The sequence below is a fragment of the Protobothrops mucrosquamatus genome, unplaced genomic scaffold, assembly GCF_001527695.2.
Source record: "Protobothrops mucrosquamatus isolate PMUCROS unplaced genomic scaffold, P.Mucros_1.0 scaffold2208, whole genome shotgun sequence".
NCBI lineage: Eukaryota > Metazoa > Chordata > Lepidosauria > Squamata > Viperidae > Protobothrops > Protobothrops mucrosquamatus.
Genome location: NW_015388300.1, coordinates 380,443 through 395,707, shown reverse-complemented (window position 1 = coordinate 395,707; position 15,265 = coordinate 380,443). Strand labels below are relative to the sequence as shown.

Here is a 15,265-nt window from a genome sequence, read left to right as displayed (position 1 = left end):
AGAGAAGCCGGGCCTCTGCGGCTCCCAGATTCGATCCTGTCCCAATTCCAGGGACCTGACTGGGGGGGGGCGTGTGGAAGGCTGAGCGACGTTCCTGGTGAAGGAAGCCCCCCGGAGGAATTGTATGTGAGGGAAGGTGGGTCTCTGGCCTGGAATCACTGCCCCCTCCCTGAAAAGGGGCACCCCAGTAAGGAACGGGCAAGCAGGTGACTGCCCTGCCAGATCCTGCTTGGCATCAGTGAGGAGCGCAGGGCTCGCTTTGACCCAGGGAGCCTCAGAACTAGCAAGAGAGGCGTCCTTCCGTTGTCTCCGTTCCATTCGAGAGGAAAGGGTGGCCTTTTCCCCAGGTATCCATCCCAGGATCAGTCCAAGGCTGCAGGTGGGGGTGGGGGGGGGTAGGGGTGATGAGGCTGTCCAAAGGAGAGCCCTCCCCTCAAAAACGGTGTTCATGGCTGACCTCCTGGTCAGCACTTTGAGTAATTGGGGGGACCTTGTGCCCTGTTGTGAACTGGGGAGAAGCTGGATGTGGGGGTTAAATATATATATATATTTTCTTAACTTATCTGCAGCAATGCAGGGAGAAAAATGTGAAAATTTACATTATGGAAAAGCTAAAACAGAAGGTTATCTATGTAGGAATTTATATACGTATAATATGAATAATGTTTTGGCTCAGGTATCCTACCGAAAACTGCTGCCTGCATGGGTTCCTCTTCCAGGTTGGAGGCCCGAGGGGGCTGTTGACCTTTACTTTGCAAGCATATCCGGAGGGGGGGGCTGGAGGGCAAGGAAGCAGCGGGTCCATCGTCCTTGTCTTCAGAGCGGATTCTGCCCGCCAGGATTTCTGCCACGTCTCTTGTGCTTGAAAAGATCCCCCTGGAAAGTTCGGCTTAAGAACCCACCACTAAGCAGCCTTGGCTCTGTGGCTTTTCAACACAGGCCACAGAGGAAGCTGCCCCCAAAGGTGTGGACTGAGGTATATTTACACGGAAAGGTGGAACAAAGGCTTCTGGTCCGCTTCTGCTTTGCGCTTTGTCGTCTTTCTGCCTCTCCGAGTCAGTACAAGAGCGCCTGGAGGCTAAGAGGCCGGGTCCATCCCCAGGTGGGGGCAGGTGCTGCTCTTCCATCCGGCTCCCACTCCTCCCTTTCTCTGCCTTTTCGCCCATCCCTTTCTAGCTTTCGTTTCCCTCCCTTTCCCAGTTGCTCAATCTCAGCACTTTAAAGTGGGGGCAGAGAGAAGATTCACGGGACAATCTTACCCAGTTTTGGTGGGACCGATTGGTTGTGTTTGGGGACCTCCCTAAGTGTGTCCTTTGTGCTTGCTGCTGCTGCTGCTCTTCCGCCTGGCCACAGTGCTGCTGCTGTGGCTGGAAGAGCTGCTTTAAATCCCCCCCCCCCCCGTGAAAGGACAGGGAGACCCAGCTGGCCCTGTCCCCCTTGGCACAATTGTTTTCTGTGAAAGTGGTTTCAGAGGGCCTGTTTCTTTTGTGTGTGTTGCGCCTGACCCAACATGCACGTTTCCCAAGACCGGGGTGTTTGGTGCTACCTAACAGAGGGGACAGTGCAGTGACCCGAAATCAAGAGAACGATCGCTCGGCTCTCTGGGCGGGGGCCTCGGACTCCCCTCCTTCTCCCCTGCAACCTCACAAGGCCGGTGACTGTCAGAAGGGGGAGAATCCAACACTTCGAACAGTTGAAGCACAATTAGTTATCGTAACGAGAGAGATTTCTTTCCAATCTTCTCACTGTAACTGTGGACCTCTGCAGGACTTCACCATCGCCACGTTCCTTTTAAGGGACATGGGTGTTTGCTGTTGTAGCCACAAGGTCCCACCTGAATTTTTTTGGGGGGGAGCAGTCCCGGTTTTCGAGGGGTGCTTGCAAGGCACTGTTAGGTAGCTTTCTGTTCCCCCATTTAAACAGACCCTGGAATTTAAAAGCCATACTGTACATCCCCAGTTTTGGGAGGCTGACACTTTACTTTGAACTGGTGCCTTCCGATTTCAAGGGGAGAGAGAGAAGGGTTGGCAGGTCCCCAGAAGGGAGCATTTCTTCCGGCACACGAAGTCCAGAGCCGGGCTGCAGACCCACAACCTGCAGTTCTCCGAGCCTCTCTTTAAACGGGCCACCTAAGAGGTTTGGTTCCGGATCCTTCTCAGAGTTAGATGCCGAACGCCCCTCGCAACCCCCAAGGGCAGGATTGGTTTGCTGTTTTCTTTACCTGTGTTCAGCCCTGAATTTCCACTTGCCTCGTGTTCCCCACGGAGGCTGGGATGTCGTCCTAATTTTGGAAATTTCAAGAGAAATTTACCACGTCAGGAAAACGGAGCTCCGTTTTCATCAGCCAAACTGGGACACGTTCCTTGTGATTTCTTTGCTGTCTTATCATGGCCAGCTCATCTCACGTCTTAAGAGCAGATGACAAGAGTCTTAAACGGTCAGGCACCACAGGCGGTAAACGGACCCGACGTGAGGGCAGGATTGTGGCTGCCAAACTCGGTAGGGAAGGAGAGCACCTGTGTGCTCCCATCCTTCCCTCTGCATAATTACTTTCAAATTACCTTTTTTTTTCTCCCAAGGAGAGACCTGCTTGCCAAAACCTCCTTGGTGTGATCTGGTCCAAGGCATTTGTAAAGTAGAATTGATTCTTTTGTGAACGTGCAAATGGTTCAAAGTGCGACTCACCTTTTTGTGGAGGTGGGAAAAATCTCTGAAAGAGAACCTCAAGTGGTTTTGGCTGGGAAGTTAGTCTGCAGAAACTCTACTCCACCTTAATAAACTTTCCAATTTATTTTGAAAGGCTGCATTTTTCTGTGCCACCGACTGCTTATATGTTTATCTGTCCTGCCAGACACGGGCTGAGCTGGCTTTTGCATGAGAGGTTGAAGGAAAAGTGGAACTGGCCCTGGGTTCAAGCCCTGTGGCAGGCACATCCTCCCTCGACAGTGGCAGAGCACAGGGGGAGAACTCCCGTCTGTAGGGTCTCCAGAGGGAAACCAAGCCGGCAAGGGAAAGAAGCATTTTTCCCTGGGGTGGGGGTCCTCTGGGTTTCCCCCCCCCCGTGGGTGAGGCCCTGGCTAGATGGTCCGAAGGTCTAGGGTAGCACCCCTGTTGCTTAGAATGACCAATCTCAATGCATCTAAGCACTGTGCTTGAGCTCTTCCCCTCCCCTCCCCCAATTGCCAGACCCTTTCTCAGAAAGAGGCGAACAAAAGGCCCCTTTCATTCCAGCCTCCAGGGACCCAGGAAGATCCTCTGGAAGGAGCTTTATTCCTTATTCTTCACACCATGGCATGAGAGTCACTGCTTTAAAGAGGACACGCCAGTTTCCCTCCCTTTGTGCCCAGCGGTGGGGGGGGGGAGGGCTTCTCTTAGACACCGGCTGGCAACTCAGGCACTACTTGGTGGCCTTGATGGTGGCTGCCTCCACCCAGCCCCGGATGATCCTGGCTTCCTGCAGCCGAGCTTCCCTGGCCGAGGCGGGATCAGCTGGGTCGGAGCTCCTGTTGGGGGGGAAAAAAAGGCCCAGTGAAGTGGACCATCCCTGGTGCTTGTCAGAGGGCAAACAGCTCCAGCTAGGTAGTTACAAGGGGCCTTTAAGGTGTATTTGCTTGCTCTTTCAGGGAAACACCATCGCCGTGCCTCCTCTTTCTGAAACATTTAAAACGAGTGGAAGCTTGTTTTTCAGAACCCAGAGGGCCGATGAATCAGGGCAAGCAGAGACCCTCGCCAGAAGGGTGCAATCCGAGGACCCCTCTTGAGGGGAGAAGCCACCGGGAGCCCACCTGGCCAAACCTACCGGAGATCGAGGTGGTGGGCGCCTCCTTTGATGGAGATGGCAGTCAGGGAGGAGCTCAGGTTCTTCCGCACCTGGGAAAGGCAACACCTGAGAGTCAGACTTTCTGTGTGTGTGGGGGGGGAGAGACATCAGGTAACGGGTCCAGGTAGATCTGAGCAGATCCCAGGAACGCTGAGCAGGTACTTACGCCGCCTGATGCCCACGGGTCCAAATCTCCATTGGAAAAGATGATGTTGCTCGCAGCAGCCAGATCTACAGTTGTCAAAAGGGCAGCAAGGTTATGAATAGGTTTGAAGGATAAAGCCCCCAAAGCCCCCCAGGTGCCTGTGAGCCAGTGGGGAAGCTCAGGTGGTGGGGGGGGTCAGGAGAAGAGTGCCCGCCTTAAACCATTCAGTGGCTCTGCAAAGGCTTTTCTCAGCAAAATGGCTTTAACCAGCCAGGCCCAGAGGACGTCCCAGCCTTGGAAGGAAAGCTTCAGGATTCCACAGCAGGCCGTATCCTCACAAAGGGGCCCAGAGGACAGGAGGCCTCCTTGTCCCCGTGAATCTGGGACCACATTCTGCTGCGCTTCAAGACCCCAAGCAGCCCACAGGAGGCAGCTGTGTCCTCCTCCCGCAGACCACAAAGAGCAAGTGGGGCCCTTTGGGAGCCCCCCCCCCCAATCGCAAGCCGAAGTCTAAGAGAGATGAGCTAAACAGGGTGCTGCTCACCGCTGCCCCAAAAGTTAGTCCGCAACCAGGATGGCCGGGGCCAGACCCCCCACTTGTGGAAGCAGTAGTCTTCCCGGGCAGCCTCGGTGAAGGGCAGCTCCGGAAACATGTCGGTCACGTTGTTGCTGTCGAACGTTAAGTTGATCTCTGTGCAGGCCTGGAACAGAGGAGAGTCTCGCTGCCAGAAAAAGCAGGCGCCCGGCTCCCATCCTGACCTGGGGTGAATGGGTGGGCCATGCCTAGCCTGCGTCAGCACCCTGAGCACCCCGGGATCTGCAGCACTCTGTGCGGGAGAAGCTGGCTCCTCCACGTGGGAATGGGAGACCCACAGCAAGAAGCGTTCCACTTTGCAAAGATGTTTGGAAAACCCTGCTCAAACAGCAAATAAAAAGTCCACAGACTTGGAAAATGTTTCTTCGTTGCATCCTCCTCCTCCTCCTCATCTAATGCCTTGATGCCCTCAATGGCAGCTTCACACCATCATCCCCACCCGGCACCGTTGCAGTCGCCTCCATTCCTGGCCAGCCCAGGTGAGACAGCTCTTCCCACAACGTACCTGATAATCCCAGGCCTCAGCATCGGGGCCGGTGCCACAGCCGGTTGGATCGGAGCATTTCTGGTACAGCTGGTAAATGTCAAAACACATTTCCATCCCCGTGGAGTTGTAAAATACTCCTGGTAGAGCAAGAAGAGGAGGCTGAGTCCACTCTAGGTGCTCAAAAGAGACCGAGGCAAGGCTGGGGCAGAGGGGGGGGGCGGTTTCGCTCCCTTAAGCCTAAATCGTCTGGGTGGGCCCACCAAGCCCCTTGAGAGGAAAGGCTGAAGGCTCCATCTTGCTTCCAAAGTCTCCGATTAAAATTCCTTGGGAGACACGGAGCTAAGATAGCCACGAAGCAGGAACACCACCAGCCCCTTGGAGGAAAAGCTGAAGTGCCCAAAAAGGCTTAAGGCTTCAGCATGCGAGTCAGGGCAGAGGGAAGGAAGACGTTCTCTGGAGGTACAAGGAGGAGCTCTGATTTTTTTTATGTTAGAAAGCAACTCCTGCTGGAGGCTGGGCAAAGAAGTGGAAAACATCCCTTGCTGAGCTTCTTTCTGCTCAGCCAAGGTATAAATCCTAGGAACAGCAGCAGGAAGCCAAGATTTTCCTCCCCTGCTGCCTCCTGGCCAAAGACGGCAGAGGAAGTCCAGGGGGAGCAGCCCCCTCTCCTCCCCTCCCCATCTGAAAAGCAGGGGGCAAGCCTGGACTTGCCTTTCCCCCCATTTTGGCCAGACCAGGAAACAGAGGATCCACCACACCTTGGTGGGTAGCAACCAAGGGGAGGGGAGGGGAGGAGATCGGCTGTTGCTGTCTTGGAGACGAGGGATCAGCTGACCTGCTTCTCCTGGCAGCCCAGAAAAACAAGAGGGAAGCACAGCTAGCAAGACCGGCCATCCCACCGGCTGAGCCCAGAGAAGCAGAAACCCCAGAGGGGCTTCCAATGGGCAGGGGGGAGCTCCAGAGTCTTCTGGGGTAGGAAAAGGGCCGCTTCTGGCCGACACCTGGGCGATGGCTTCTGGAGAGACGCAAGGCCAGAGTCTCAGCTCGGACACCTACCTGCCTAAACTCCTAGAGGGGCTCCAGAACCTGCGTTCCCAGAATGCCCTGTGCGACGTGGTGCTGGAGGCCGAGGGGGCCTCGTTCCCCGCCCACAGAGCCCTCCTTGCCGTGGGCAGCAGCTATTGCAGGATGCGCTTTGCCAGGGAGCCGGCCGGCCAGGGAAGCCCGCTCAAGCTGGCCCTGCCAGTCACTGCCCGGGGCCTGCAGGGCGTCTTGTCTTTCCTTTACTCCAACCGGCTGGAGCTGACCCTGCAGACGGTCGAGGAGGTCTTCCGGGCGGCCGAGGCACTGCTGGTGCGCGAGGTGATGCGCCTGGTCTTCCGCTTCCTGGAAGGAGCCCTGGACCGGCACTCCTGCCTGCCCATCCTCCGCCTCGCTCGACGGCTCGGCCCCGAAGAACTGAGGCTGAAGGTGCAGCGTTGGGTGAGCAAGCACTGCGGCCACATCCTGAGGGACCCTGCGCAGCTGAAGGAGCTGGACAGGGCGACCCTGTGCGACATCCTGGACGGAGGGGACACCCGGGGGCTGACCGAACTGGAGCTCTTTCGGGCAGCCATTTGCTGGCTGGACCACAACGGCACCCGGCCGGGAGAGGCAGCCGAGGTCCTGGGCCACATACGCTTTCCCTTTATACCGCTCCCAGATCTGCAGCGCTTCGTCCAGGAAATAGCCATCATGAAAACTGAGCCTGCTTGCCGCCGATACCTCCGGGAAGGCCTGGACTACCACGGCCAGCCGTACCTGCAGCCGCTTCTGCAGAGCGAGCGCACTCGGGTGCGCCATAGGAACGAGGTGCTGATGGTGCTGGGGGGAAGATCGGCAGACAATGCCGTCTGCGGGGACATCTGGGCTGCTGTTGAGCAGCACGGCCATTCATGGACGGCCCTCGGGAAGCTGCGTGGGCCCGTGTACAATCACTGCGTGGCCGTCCTCCACGGCTTTGTCTTCGTGATGGGTGGGCAGGAGAGCTTTGATCCGACAGGCCAGGAGCCTTCCAAGAAGGTAAGGACTGCCCCAAGGGCCAGAGCTGGTGGCTTGGCCTTCCTCCAGAGTAAGAGGCCAGCGGAGTTTCTCCATTGGCATCATTATAGAGTTCCTGGTGGCGAGGCTGTTTTCCATCTTCCCAAATGGAGAGGTGGGCAGCTGAGACCTGGGGCAGCCACTGGCCTTTCCCTCCTCCAACTCCAGGTGTTCAGGTTCGACCCTTGCCGCAACACCTGGCTGCAGCTGGCGAGCATGCTGGTGCCCAGGACCCGCTTCTACGCCGGGGTGCTGAACGAGCGACTGGTGGCTGTGGGGGGTGGAGCGCTGCTGGGGATGCCGACCGACATGGCTGAGGAGTACCGCCTTGCCAAGAACGCGTGGCGGCCCCTCACGCCCTTTCCGGTGCCGGTGGCTGACCATGCGGGGGCGACTCACGGAGGCATCTTGTACATCTCAGGTGCGAAAGGGTCTCTTTCTGGGCAAGGAGCGGCTGGCACTGGCCCCCCTGGAGCGAGAAGCCCCCGGGTTTGGGGCCGCCCGCTTTCCAGGCCGAGAGCAGCCTGTGTCCCCAGGGGCCAGTGGCAGAGGAAGGAGCACCCACCCTTTTCTCCGGCACAGGGGGCTTCGCGCAGGGCCAGACCCTGAGCGCCATGCAGAGCTACCTCCCCCGCCTGCGCTGCTGGGTCAGGAACCGGCCGATGGCCTTTGCCCGCTGCGATCACGGGATGGCAACGGTGGGAGACCGCATCTTCTGCCTGGGAGGAAGAGCCCTGGCCAACGTAGGTGGCATTTGCTCCCTCCCGTGTGGGCTCCCGGGACTCCCCGAGGCCCAGCTGGGCGCTCTTTGCCATGCCCCCTGGTTCTGCCCTACGCTTTGATTCTTTGCAGGGCCAGGAGTGGGTCCCTGTGAGCGAGGCGGAGTACTATTGCCCCGTCACTGATCGGTGGGCCCGGCTCCGTCTGTCGGCCGTCGACCTCTGCCACTTCAGCCTCACCACCAGCCAGCTTCAGCTCTACGTCACGGGCGGGGGGTCTCTGCGGCGGAGGAGCAAAGAGGACGGCATCTGGGCCTGCCATCCTAGCAGGGGAACCTGGGTAAAGGTGGGCTGTCTGCCCCGGGCTCTGGCAGATCACGCCTGCTGCTTCGTTCACCTGCCGCCCTGGATGGCAGGCCCAGGAGGAGCTGAGAGAGAGGAGCCTTCGGACGGCAGGGGGAAATAGCTGGATCAAAGCAGTTTGGGCTTTTCCTGGGGTGACCCTCAGGGACATGAACTGGCAGTGATTCTGTCTGAGCCCCACCCTGGAGAAAGGCAGCATTTGCGGAATGAAACAGAGCATGGACTCACCAGAAAGAGCTGCCAGCCCTCGGATGGGATCCTTACTGGCCAACATCAGTTCACAGCCAACCTGAATGAACAGACACACCCAGGCTCAGTTTCTCAACACCCCCTCCCCTTCAAGAGCAATTGAGCACATCTGCATTCCCCCCCCCCAAAAAAAAAGCAGAAAGCAAGTTTGGCTACCTGCCGGCTGACCCAATATAATCTATTTTCTAGCCAGTTTGGGGTTTCATCCCAGCTTAAAAACATGTTGTAACGCCATTGCTACTAATCTTATGCTTTCTGCCCCAAATCCCAAAGTGCTTATACCGTCTGTAACAGAAGTCATGAAAAGGGAAAAAAAGCCACAGGGCCAAAATTTCTCTCTAGCTCTGTCTTGCAGAGGCCTGTTAATACCTCCATTTGGGGGGGGGGGTGTCTCACTTAACTGGTTTTTCTCTGGAAAGAGCGAACGAGCGAGGGGCGATGTTTGGTTACCCTTTGGCAAACATACCAGCCCTGGGCAAAGGCACGTGAAAGGGTTTGGGTGTGGAGAGCTTGCAACTGTATTTTTGCAAATTACAATATCGGCATTAAAGAGACACCACCACAAAACGGGGGTTATTTTTGCCAAGCTGGGTATCCTGAGGGACGGAGCTGCCCTACAGCTGAAGAAGGCCAAGCCTTTACTTACCTTGACGGGGTTTGCTGGAAAGTGGCCCATAAAGTCGGTCTTGTAAGGATAATCCATCATCGCCATCATGGTGAAGGCATTCCGGGCAAACCCAAAGAGCTGCTTGACGTCCTCTTCAGTCGAAAGCCGGTGGCAGAGCGCCATCTCCGTGCTGATTCTCCCATAAGCTTAACACAAGAGAGAGACGCGTTCGAGTTTAAGGGTGCCGCAATCGGCATCCTCGACCTGTGAAATAAACTGCATTTGGGGTTTAAACCATTCTGGCCAAGTGCAGGGCAGCAAAACTGCCCACAACTTCACACCCTAAAAAGTGACTGTCCCAAGGGCCGTTCGCCCCTATTCAGGGCTCCTTCCTTCACCTCCAACCAGGCTGAGGTCTTTGATTTGTCGGAATGCTTCTCGGACAGCTTTGGCACACTCTGGACTGTAGTTCTCAAAGTCCTGGAAGAAAGAGACAAAATTCCCTCATTGAGTCAGAAAGCTAATGGGATTATTTCAGATTCACTGGGTGTGTGTGTGTGATGCGTTTCGCTTAGTAGAAAAAAGGGCACCCAATCAAGCCGCCTTTTCTTACTGCCGTGACGTCCTTGAAGAACTGGCCAGGGTCTCCAATCCCCGCGGTGGACAGCACGGGGGCGCTGGCCGCAAGGGCCCCGGCCACCAGGTTGGGGTACTTCAGTCTCATGTAGGCGCTGAGCATCCCTCCGTAACTGTGAAGAGGGATAGTGAGAAGGCGGTTATTTTCCTGGAGAGGAAGCAGAGAATTTTGGCCTCATTGGAAGGAGGAAGGGACCACAGCCTCATCGGGATCTTTGGCGCTCTAAAAATGTGCAGCTGGTGCACGGGGCACCCGCTATTTTGCTAGGTAGGAAGCAGCCCTCACCTGCCCCCGAAGGCAATGACGGGCGAGTTCTGCGCCTGGTGCTGCTCCTTCAGCCACACAATGAGAACCGCGTAGTCGGCCAGGGCTTGCTCCACGCTCAGCAGCCCAGCGTTTTGCCCCTTCAGGGACTCTGCTCCAAACGGAAGCGATTTCCCGTAATACCTCTAAAACAAGCCAGGAGAAAAGGTGAGCCAGTGAGGATACGGTGCCCCGGCGGCACCCGAGATGTGGACCTGCCCGGAGCCGGCAGCAGCCCCACTTACGTGCTCGGCAAAGACCACCAGGGCCCCCTGCTGCTCTGCCAGCTCCAGCAGGAAGCCGGTGTTGAGGGCGAAGGTCCAGACGTTCCCTTCGTTCCCTGTGTAGAAGAAGATGGGGCCGGCCCCCGGCCTCCAGAACTCATCTGCGGGACACAGCGGCGAGGGGAAAACACAGTCAGCCCTCGTTTAGTAACTGCCTCATTTAGCAACCGTTTGCAGTTACAATGGTGCTGGAAAAGTCGTTAGGCGGTCGGTCCTCACTTTTATGACCTTTGCATGTCTGTCAAGCAAAGGGCAGCTTGACCACGAGCACAGTCACAACTTCACGTAGGGACCGCTTCACTCAGCAACCACCTGCGGTTGCAAAAGGAGTCTCCCCACTCAGGCGCCCGCCCCCCCGCCTCACCTGTGACCAGGTACCGCTGGAGGAAGGTCCGGTTGCGGCAGGCCTGGAAGTTGAAGTGGTCCAGCCGCTGCCGGAAGAAGCGCTCCTGGAAGGCCGGCTGGGCGCCGCTGCGGGCTGCGGGGAAGACCGGGCGGCGTTAGCAAGCGCGGCCCCCGCCCCACCGCAGCCCCCCGCCCGGGACGGCGCAGGCGGGACTTGCAGCGGAGACCCTCACCTGCCGCCCCCAGCCCCAGCAGCCCCAGCAGGAGGAGGAGGGGGAGGAGGGGGAGGGAGGGGCGCGGGGGTCCCGCCGGGCTCGCTTCCATGTCTCCGCCGCTTCGCCTCCGCCAGTCACGTGGCCGAGGGATGGCCGGTCACGTGCGCTGAAGTCACGTGGGCCCCCGGGAGGCAGGGCGCCATCCGTCGCCATGGTGACCGAAGTGCCGCCATCCTCGGGCGTGAGGCAATTCCCGCGCTGCCCGCCGGGCGCCCGAGAGGGTCGAGGGGGGGGTCCGGCTGAGGAAGCCCCCCGCCCCGCCGCCTCGGCTCTCCCCCTCCCGCCCCACAGACCCCCCTCCCGGGCGAGCGGGTGGGCGCCCTCTGCACATGCTCCGCGGCCGGCCCTCAGGAGCGCTCCGGGGGCGCCCAGACCCCTCCCCCCGAGACTCCGGGCCCCGGCCGTGCCTGAGGGGGAGGCGGAGGGGGAGGGGAGGCTGCCGGGGTCCCCTGATGCGCGGCCGGGGGTCGCGGCGGCCTCCCTTCCCCGCCCGCCCGCTGGGTGGCGCCGGGCCCGGCCAGGCGGAGGCGGGAGCTGCGCGGAGGCGGCGCGGTCTCTGTGTGCCCCGCGGCTCGGCTCGGCACGGAGGAGGAGGAGGAGGAGGAGGCGGCGGTGAGTGCGCGCCCGGCCGGCCCTGCCCGGTGCCTACGGGGGGGGAGTGGGCGGCGGCGGCGGCGGCGGAGGTACCGGGCGAGCCAGCACCCCCCCCATCCCCTGGGCCGGGGTCTCCCGCTGCCCCCCCGAGCCCCGAGGGCGCCCCGAAAGGTCCCCGAAGGAGGCGGCCGCCTGGCTCCCAGGGCTCAGCCTGGCTCAGCCCCCCCGCGACCACCACCCACCCGCGGGGGTGACCCAAAGAGGAAAGCGGCCCCCCCCGTGAAAACTCTCCGCTGCCTGGCAGGGCGGCGGGCGAGGCCGATGCCCTCTGCCCGGCTTGCCTCCTTCGGCGCCCAGGGGCCACCTGTCGATCCCCCCCCTCCCCCGGCGCAGGTTGCTTTGCTTTGCCCGGCGGGAGCTCGGCGGGTCCTCCTGCTGTGGCCCCCAGGACAGGCCGGGGAGTGAAGGAGTGAAGGAGCCCTCCCGTCCGCCTGAGCCCTGGGAGGGAGATCTGGCTCCCATCTTTTAATTCAGGCAACCCTGAGAGATTTTGGGGAGGGGGAGGGCCGGCTGCCCCCTCTCCTCCCCTCCCCTCCCCTGGAAAGGGAGAGGGCGAATTCTCCCCTTGCTGTGTTTTCTGGGGAGGAACATGCCACGTTGGTTGGTGCTGCTTCACAGCTATAATTACGCTCCGTCTGACTTAACCAGAGTTCTCGGTTAAACCGCCTTTCCCCCCAAAAGCCTCTTGCCAGATGAGTTGTCTTCTGTAGTTTTTGCTCTTAGCTTGTGTTTATGAGAAATCCAGCAGCTCAACATCCTTTGACCCAGATCTTTGCCTGGTGAGTACCAGCCCAGGTGGGGCTGGGTACGTGACTTGTCAGGTGGAGGCAGGATTTGTGTTGCCAAGTCTTGTTCGGCTGGCCAAGGTCTTAGCTGGTGTGGATTGAGAAGGAAAACCTCGCAGCGCCTGGGGATTAGTGGCAGGAATGCAGATTTCCCTGGGTGCAGCGAGGTCGGGGACGCTGGTGGTCCTGGAGGTCTGCCCATTCCGGAGTTCATGGGCCTGTCTTGTGCTTCGGAGTCAAGAGACTGGATCTGGGAATGTGGTGTCCTACGCAGAGAATATGAAGACTGGGATTCAGGGAAGAAATGCAACTGAAAGTCTCTGGATTGAGCAAAACTGGTACAAATATTTGGAGCCAGACTTTTGCCAAGGAATACGGCTTGACTCAAATACTTTGGCCACCTAATGAGAAGGAAGGACTCACTGGAGAAGAACCTGATGCTGGGAAAGACTGAGAGCAATAGAAGAAGGGGGCGACAGAGAATGAAGTGGCTGGATGGAGTCACTGAAGCAGTAGGCGTGAACTTAAATGGACTCCAGAAGATGGTAGAGGACAGGAAGACCTGGAGGAATGTTATCCATGGGGTTGCGATGGGTCGGACACGACTTCGCAATTAACAACAACAACAACAACGGCTTGACTCATTTATGCGAGTTGCCTGCAACTGGGCTATCCCTTTAGTTGAATGCTTTCCTGCCATACTTGGTCCTTCTCTCTGAGGCAGAGTTCCCTGGGATCATGGCTTCTGTATGGCTGGACACCCTTGCCTTCTCCTTGGAGGGCTAGACTTGATAGCCTCTGGGCTCCCTTCCTGGCCTCCAGATCCAGAGCAGGAGTCAACCTGGGCAGGAACGGCTCCTGTTTCCTAGCAACCGGCCACCGACTCCTCTACGGATTCCAGAAAGCCTTGGAACAAAAGGCTCTTGAAACTACTCCCCCCTCCCCAATCCTATCAGCTGAGCTTTCCAGTAGCTCTGGAGAGCAGACCAGGCCTGTCCCTGCCAGGAATGCCCCGTCAGCTATTTCTGCCTAATGGAACTGGCATTGATCTGCCACTGCAGGGCTCTGGGCATCCGCACCACCTCTGCTTTCGCTCTCAATGAGATCCGCAGCAGAAGGGGGGGGAATAGTGTGAGAAGCCCACACAGCCTCTCTGGCGAGGAGTATCTGGAGACGCTCTGCCCGCCTGCTCTCTGTAATTCAAGGAAAGAAAATTCAATAAAGGGGAATATTTGTAGCTCACGGTTGAACGGAGGCTCCTTGGTGCTCTCTGAGCTCGGCTGTTCTCTGGCAGACGTTTCATGGCCCAAAGTAGCTAACATCATCAGGCTGGTGGGGCTTGCTGCAAATGCTCCTTCTAGCACTGGTGATGTTACCTAGTTGGCTAATGAAAACAACCAAGTTCAGAGAGTATTAAGAACCCCTCAAAGAAAATTCAGTGTGGTCTGTATCCAGTCCTTGCCTCACCTCCATCAGCCTGGGCCTCAGGACCTCTGTCCTGCCACTGAGCCGTGGCTGTTGTGTCCTTTCTGTGGCAGGCCTCAGGAGTCGAGTGTCCTATGGCTCCCGCAGTCATAGCCTTGCAGTGGGTCAAATTCTTGGGTCCAGCAAGACCATCTGCTTTAGACTGAAGCTGCAATGCTGGCAAATAATAGCAACAGCTGCATCCTTGTTTACTTTTAATTTATTTTTGTCTTTTCTGATTTTCAAAGTGAGGCTGCTATTTTTCTGTGCACCAGCCTGTTCTGTACCTGATTTGTTTTTCCAAATGCCACAAGGTTCAGTCCAAGTTCTTTAAAAACAAAACATCCACCAAATCAAGCCGAAGGCGGTCAGTGGCCTGGAATCTCAAAAAGAAAACTTATCAGAAATAATGCTGGAGTTATCGGTTTGAGACAGAGGCTCACGTGTCCATGAACAGAAACTGCGGCTTCTCTGTATGGAAAGTGTTTCTCCCAAGCGGCTGAATGTTGTGCCCGGTATCAGATTACAGGTTTGGAAGGAGAGAGTTGTGCTTGCCCTCTGCAAAAATGAACTCATTGCAGATAAACGTTTTGTGGAGCTCAAAAGGAATGGAGTGGGGGAGACGGTCAGAGCTAGAATTTGTAAAGTGCGAAGCAGAGGCACGTGAGAGCAGATTTGAACCGTCCGGGTGCCACAAGTGCATTCCTGCTGTGTTGTTGTGTACAGCCTGGGAAACTGGAGGCTGCAGCCTCCCTCCTCAACAGGCCTGTTTTTGTCAGAGGGACAATGGCCCCATTTTGCTAGCAGTCTGTGTCTTAAAAGAAGAGGCCAGAACTGCCATGTAGTAAAACCAGTCTCCAGAAAGAACTTCCTCCTTCCGTCTGGGTCTCTGCAACAGAGGCTGCCTCCTCTCAGAGCCTGCCCATCCAGCCTGGTGCCGGGGGAGTCGGCAGCTCCGCCTCGGATGCCAGGAAGGAGGGCCTGCTGCAGATGCTGCCCTGCTCAGAAGGTCCGTGGAGGGGCTGCCCCAGACGGCAAGGGACTGAACATGGGGAAGGCCCAAAATGCGAGGCATGAACCTGGGTCTGGTCGGGGGTCCTGCGAGACCCACACCCGTGGCTTTAGCACCTGGGTGGCTCAGCCAGAGCAGAGAGGGGGAGAGAACGGGCCTTAGCAGCCAAGTGTGGCCCTTCGTGTGAGCTTCTTCCTGGCGGGAGAGTCCCAAAGGAGTCTTGAGCACCCTCTTCAATACCAGAGCAGCTCCGGCTTGATCTGAGGGCATCTCTGCTCTGGGCAGAGAGAAGCCAGAGAGCCCTTGAGCTGGAAAACCACTCAGCCCCAGTTCCTCCCAGTGGTGCCTCTTCTGGCTAGCTGTGAAATGGAGACGGACGCTCAGCCTCGCCTCGGAAGGGGCTGAGACAGGAAACTCTCCTTTCTTTCACTTTGCAGTGCCT

General features: G+C 57.9%; 1 protein-coding gene across 1 annotated transcript; it reads right to left on the bottom strand.

The window, feature by feature from the left end:
- Nucleotides 1-3,376: 3,376 nt before the first annotated feature.
- DPP7 (dipeptidyl peptidase 7) lies at nucleotides 3,377-11,061 on the bottom strand. The gene is made up of 13 exons (XM_015824347.1): nucleotides 11,025-11,061; nucleotides 10,653-10,766; nucleotides 10,250-10,389; nucleotides 9,987-10,150; nucleotides 9,678-9,813; nucleotides 9,463-9,544; nucleotides 9,104-9,270; nucleotides 8,437-8,497; nucleotides 5,066-5,184; nucleotides 4,510-4,666; nucleotides 3,987-4,051; nucleotides 3,800-3,870; nucleotides 3,377-3,503 (listed from the first exon to the last, which is right to left on the bottom strand). The coding sequence occupies exons 1-13, from the start codon at nucleotides 11,059-11,061 to the stop codon at nucleotides 3,398-3,400; spliced, it is 1,419 nt and encodes a 472-aa protein (XP_015679833.1). The 3' UTR covers nucleotides 3,377-3,397.
- Nucleotides 11,062-15,265: the final 4,204 nt, after the last annotated feature.